At 33.6% G+C, this 7,001-nt stretch overlaps 1 protein-coding gene across 1 annotated transcript in view; it reads right to left on the reverse strand.

Moving 5' to 3' along the window:
* Positions 1 to 6,793, reverse strand: part of LOC104407535 (ryanodine receptor 3-like) — a gene marked incomplete at both ends in the record, with an annotated part of 67,697 nt that extends 60,904 nt beyond the window's left edge. The window contains 2 exons of the mRNA XM_010016844.1: positions 2,278 to 2,385; positions 6,674 to 6,793. Coding sequence (XP_010015146.1) covers positions 2,278 to 2,385; positions 6,674 to 6,793 — 228 coding nt within the window. The remainder of the gene's footprint in view (positions 1 to 2,277; positions 2,386 to 6,673) is intronic.
* Positions 6,794 to 7,001: the final 208 nt, after the last annotated feature.

Genomic DNA, 7,001 nt, shown 5'->3' on the forward strand with positions numbered 1-7,001 from the left:
TGCTTCTGATTTACAAATAGACATTTTTCATCTTTAGAAAAAAAATATGCATTTTGAATGTATCACTTCTGCAGAGATGGATATGACACTCAAAAAATTAGCCTCAAGTAAATAAAACAGCCTTCTGATTCTCCCTTCCAGGACATTTACTAAAATTCCCCTCCTCCCACACATTATTTTACTTTCTAGGATTGTACTACAAAAAGGAAGAAAACACTGAAACAGAATGCACAGTGCATGAATCCCAGAGAGAAACAAAATTTCACCTTAAAGAAAATATGAATTTTCTGGTTCTGAATAAAATATAAATGAAAACTGACAGACTATCCAGCTCTGCAGACTATATGCATCATAGTTAGCTGTCATTTAATCTCATAAGAAAAATAAAGCCATAGAGTTTTATGACATTTGGTTTAGAAGAGTGCAAAAGTTCAAGTTCAACTCAGTTCAGCTGAAATTGGAGAGTTAGGGTCAAAGCAAGCAAATTAAGGTAAGTCTTCCACTCAGGATTTTGGACTATGCTGGAAAAATCAATTCGAGCCCAGCATCCTGGAAGATAAAAGCAAGCTGATCTGACCAGGCGGAAGAAATCTGACAGGTATGGTAAACATGGATTCACTGAGGTTGCACACAACAAATTCAAGGCTTAAGCCAAGTTTGAGAGACACACGTGTCACTACAAACGGTTTACTTTAAGTGAGAGTGAAATGCAGAGGATTTTTGTTCACACAAGTTTTGTGGTTTTCATGGTGCCAGAAAGCAACTATGGAATCTGTCATAACAAATAAACATTGTAAAGTCTTCTTATTAATTTGCTAATAATACTTCACCCCATGAAGTGGTACTTCCTTTTTTTTTCCCCCTTTGGATTTCAGTTGTTCACTGAATAGAAGAAAACAATAATGGTGATGTCACATTTTATTTTAAATTCCTAAAGCTTAAACACATGAATATAACAGAGCAGCAACCAACTGAGAGCGAGACCACGGGAATGGAGATTATAGGTCAATTTTATTTCCTTTTAGAGAAACACAAGCTCTACCTAAGGATATAGAACTAGACAATTTACTTAAATTACCTCTTGAAAGCCATTCACAGATGCAACAACAAGTGTTACTTCTAAAACTTCCAGAAGTATTAATGCATAGATGAGAGCTAAGTCTGTCTCATCTCACCAACAATGAGGTTCATCCAATCAATGAAAAATTATCATTGTTCATTTAGATCCCTGAAAATACAGGCAAATTGTATCTGGGGTTTGGATCAGGTTTCATTTTTACTTGTAACACCATCACCTCTTGCCAAACAAATACCTCAGAAGTTCTATAATGAAGTTCTTAAATAATTTGGTCAATAATATGTAATGCAGAATAAAGTTTTTTTGGCATCCTGATCACTCTAGTGTGGAAGTCCTCTTTCAGATATTCTTAGTATACGTTAGATTGCAAATAATAATTCAATTGAAATATTAGTAATATGAAATACAAGTATAGTTATAACATTTCACTTTACACAGTATTGTAAGCATTCCAGTAAGTATGCTTGTGCTAATGTATTAAAAGATTAAGAAACCCAAAGAAGACAATTTTGAAATAACTATTTCTATCCAACAGTTCTTACTTGTTACCACAGATTAAATAACTTGAAATTATACTGAAACAATCTGGTTACACAACTACAAAGATAAATAATGTATTTTTATATATGAACTAAAACATACGTAAATTTGTCACTCCATTTCATTGATAGGACTTAATTTCTAGCTGTTAATTTCATGTGAGGATAAATCAAACTAAATCCAAATACTTCAAACACTCTTTTAGCTCAGTGAAATGAGATAGAATACTTACATGATGAGAAAATTATTTTGCTTTCCCCATTAAAAAATAGCACTATAATACAATACTGCTTTTATGGCAATTATTTATGTTGCAGACAAAAACCATCTCGTATAGTCTCCTCAGGTACATAAAAGTCAAACTCAGTCAAGGATTCTCTTACTCCTTTCTCAGTCTGAACTGCCAGTACTAAATGATCTCTGAAGATGATGTTTCTGGCTTTTGTAAATATTTCAAAAGACTAACCGCACCTGCTCCTCAATGCTAAAGAGAAATGGATATGATTACAGTTGTTGAGCAATAATGCCCCAGAAGAACAAGAAAAATGAAGCATCTGTTATGACATGAGACCCCTCTCCTAGAAAATCGTGGAGATAGGGAAGAAATGGACACAATCCATACTTAGAAAATTTATGTTCTTTGATGTTAATTTACTTACCCCTTCACTACCATTATCCCCTGTGCTGGCCAGCATTTCTTGAAGGGCTCTGACAGACAGGGACTGTTCAAGGACAAAATTACAGATGCAAAGGTCTGGAGGAACATACTGTAAAAATAAACAATGTAAAAACAGATTAGAAGAGTAGGACAAAAAGTGTGTTTGAACATACCTGTATTTAATTTTAAAAAGCATACTTAATGTTCACTCCTTTGCTATTAAGATACATGCTAATTCCTTTATCAAAATAATATAAATCCATTCTTCAAAACGTCAGTGTAATTTTTCCTAGAGTTGTATTTCTCACAGTAAGCCAAAACATCTTCAGATTCAAAAGTACATATTAACTGCTTACCTGTCTTTTAAAAATCACACCACGAACATTGTATTTGTTCTCCAATGTCATTGACAAAACAGAAGAGAAGGTATATGATCTTACGTGACATATAAGGTCCACACTCTGAACGTATTTATAGCTGTCACTAAATAGTAAAGATTCAGAATCTTAAGATATATTAATATTAAATATTTTAGATCTTCTCAATTGTTGGATCAATCTGCTGGATTTGAAACCTGAAACTTACATTCACTTCAGCAGCAGCATAATTTATTTATTTTTTTTTAATTTCTTGGCATTGATGTGTCCAAGGGAAGATGTGTCCAAGAAGAAAGTCTCACGGGGAATCATCAATGTATATAAATATGTGACAGGAAGGTACAAATAAGACAGAGCCAGACTCTGTGCAGTGGTACCCAGTGAAAGGGGAAAGCACTCTAAGTAAATTTGTGTAGCAGAATTAATAGGCTGAGACGATATACAATAAAAGAAAGCAGGAACTTGGACTAAAAAGTTCTTCAAAGCCAGTAAGAGTTTTGGGAAGTTCTTCTAGCACACTTCTCTGCAGCCTTGTCCATACATACAGGAAGAGATACAGAAACACAAATTTGATACAGGAAGCCTACACAAATTTGCGAAGGAAACCTGGGGAAACAAGTGACAGTCCTACCCTGACAGCTGCTCTTTTTTAAAGTTAATTTATTAAGTTATTTAGAGGTCTTCCACGCAGAGTTAACAGTTTTCCATCAACACACTCATAACACTCAAGATAACTCATTTTTCTGAATCCAGTCTTCTGGATTCCTCCAGGCATTATCATAACATTAAATTCTTGCAGGTGACAGGCTCACTAATCACATCTTTGCCTACAGCTTCTAGTCTGCAGTGTAAAAACCACTGACATGAGCTCGTACTGATTTACTAGGTTTTCTTTTACCAGAGCTGTAAACCACTACATTCTGTCATTAAGATAGAAATCTTAGGTTAGTTATAATTCTTTTCAGGCATTTAGGTTTATTTGACAATTCTGCTACTAAAAGACATGCTAGTATATTGCAAGTACTTTTGAGGTATTATTCTTCTTAGTTATCAGTAGAAGTTAGCATTTCTGCACTAGACTATCAGCTTTGAAATACATCAATTTTTAAAGTATCACTTTAAAAACAAGGAAAACAGCAATGAAGTAATATAATTAGAACACATTCAACAATTCTGTTATTTTATATTTAGTATAATTTATTTTTTTTTTTACCGCTACTTAATTAGATTTTCCCCCTTACATTTTAAGTATCAGACATTATTTAGACAAACAGCTTCTGATAATTCAAAAAGGAGCATATAAACATGAGGAACACAGTAGTTTCATACTACTGAATTAATGCAAATCACAGTAAGTCACAGTAAGATAAATTATTGGCAAATGCACAGTGCAATAGTTTTTACTGTAAAGAAATAATACGCAAGTTGCTTATGGATCTATATTAAAATTCAAGCAAAAGTATGTTGTAGTTGTTATTCCCTTCAGCATGTCATAAAAATTACCAAAACCATCTAATGGCTAACCACAGAAACACCATTTTTTCCTCTATAAGGTTCTAAGAAACGTTTTGTCCTCTTTTCTTGCCTCCCTTTACTTTTAGTTACTTCTATCTTCTGACTACTGAGAACTCAGATTAAAAAGTTAATCTTAAAGTTACAACTTTTAATTCCGGAATGAACAGATATGTTTAGTTATTTCCTGTCTACCTTCTGTTTTCCAGAATTACTTAAATGGAAAAACATTTCCTTTCTTAATTTAACAGTATTTAGCCGAAGTTTAATCACTGTAGAAGCTGTCACATCTCCTGCAAATAGATTATGGCTTTGGTAAAGTGATCAACTGGAGAAGAGAAGGTAGTAGAAGGTACCACTGTGATTTTCTGCTCTGGACTTTTGTTGATAAACACGCCTTTAATCTTCTTCAATGCAATTCTTAACACAAAGAAGAAATCTAGCTGTAGAAAGCAATTCTCAGGGATCAGAAAGGCACAAGGAATCCATCTCAGGTAAACAGTACCATTGTAACAGGGAGGACAGTCTTCTGCCGTGTAAAATAAAAGGACTTCTGTTATCAATGTTCCCTTTTTGGAAGCTTACAGGCAGTAAGTTTTCCTTTTTTAAAGTGAACAGACTGTGTCCTCCTCCAATCATGATTTTCACAGCACTTCCTGGAGTAATCTCCATTTTATTGACATTATTATGAATTTGAATGCCATGACAGTAATCTGTATTCCAGCAGCATTGCCACAGAGGTGATAAATAAATGAATAAATGCAGAGATAGTATAACTTCCCATCTCCTAGGAAGATTCTTTTGATTGTAACTCTAAAAACTATGCTAGATCCCTTGAGCACATCATCATTCAGCATTCAGTGAACTTATGACTGTGTAACATCCATGTAACATCCATCATGACCTTCACATTCTTTACAGGAAGCAAGAATAGTTTTTCGTTTTATAAGCATGTTTATGTGCTCAGTTATTAGAATTTAGACTGCCAGCACTTAAATATACCTCTACTTTCTAACAATATACAAGGCACTGCAGATCTTCCATGTATGGCATGACTTCACCAATTGCTAGTTCCTCAATGTTTTTATCATCTGAAAAAAATGGCATATGTTAGTTTAAATGTCGTCTTAATTGACAAAAATACTCAATAGCATATTAGTGAGAACATAAACATGTAGGATTTAATCAGAAGTACATCTATTCAATAACTATATTTTAGTCCACTGTATATGTGACATTTTGGTTTTCTCTTTTTTATTTCATAACCAAAATTTCATCCACATTTAAATGAAAGTAAGCCTCATCACTAAGGGTTGTTGGTAAGTACTGTACTCTCTAATCGTCCAGATCAACTGTCTACACTTCTCTTCATACAGATCTATTTCCATGTCCCTTTCCAAAATTCTTCACTGTTCTCAGTCAAAACCAGCAGTTCAAAAAGCTTTTCTGTAAACTCTATTTAAAACAGTTACACACAAGTTTTCTGAATCTCTTGATTGTAAACAAGCTTCAGAAGCTTCTGTAGTATCATCAGCTACTAAGACATTTAAGAAATGTAAGTAGAGCTATACCATTCTACAGTAATACATACCATTCCTCTAACTGAACTGTTCAAATGCAAAGAAATGCAAATTTAGAAGCAGCATAATTTTCCACCTTAGAGATGAACAAGGACCTCTCATACTGTATAAACAAACACTGTGGATGTAACATGGTCATAATATCCAGACTAAAAATAGGAACACATAGCAGCATTTCAAGAGAAAAGATTCAAAGACCCCACTAAAAAAAAAAACAAACCAAAAAAACCAAAATGAAACCCAGAAGAAATAATTTATCAGAAGACAAGACATAAAGAGATACAAAAAAGAAGAAAATGATGCAGAGAAAAAAAAAAGAGATTGAGGAGGTCCTCCTCTGTTTTCATTTATGCTTTAATATTTTGCTCTAGCACAAGTCTAAAGTTTCATCTCTTCTCTCATTACTCTCTGTTTTATTTTTTTTCTTCACAGCTCTCTGTTTGTTTTTTTTTCCATTTGCCACTTGTTATCTTTAAAACTTATAAATTACTTAATAATTCTGTTCCCTGTACTCTCAACTTTCTGATTAATCAACACAGAAGCAAAGCTTAAAGCCAGTAACTAACTGGGGACAATGACTCTAAAATTATCAATCAGGTATATCAAGATATTTGAACCTACAGCAGTAATACGACTAAGTTTCTTAGCAAACTTAATAACAGTCTGGAGACCTTATCTTGAAAATATGAAGTATTACAGTGACAGGAATTATTTTAGGTAAAGAATAGTAGCTTTTGACTGTTAATAGGTATAACTCAAAGTATATTTAGAATCTCCAAGAAATCTCATGTCAGTCTCACAAAAGAAAAGCATACAAATGCTGCATCTAGCATCGTGTTAAAGAAGCTGTGGTTAAATGTATTTGTGAATAATAAGTAGGTTAAGATTCACTGATTCATTACACCAATTGCGAGTCTTGACTTCTTACTTTAGCTTCTGATGTTGGTTCCAAAAAGCACAGGCGATTCCCAAGTCCCTCAGCTGCCAAGCAAAACTTCCTTTGTTCTTTGTGGACACTGGCAACACACTGAAGTACTACTTCGTCATCCTGTTACAAAACAAGGTACAAGGAAAAAAAAAGTAAATATTTGGAAGTTACATATACATTATAATGCCCGGAAATCCTAGAAAATGGGATCCGTTCAAAATGAACACATACTCCTATAGCTGATATGTACATGTGCAGAGATTCCTTTGAAGCGTATGTAAACAGATATTTATGTATAGATTTATATTCAAGGATATATCAAAGTGAC

This window comes from Nestor notabilis, unplaced genomic scaffold (genome assembly GCF_000696875.1).
Source record: "Nestor notabilis isolate BGI_N333 unplaced genomic scaffold, ASM69687v1 scaffold11426, whole genome shotgun sequence".
NCBI lineage: Eukaryota > Metazoa > Chordata > Aves > Psittaciformes > Psittacidae > Nestor > Nestor notabilis.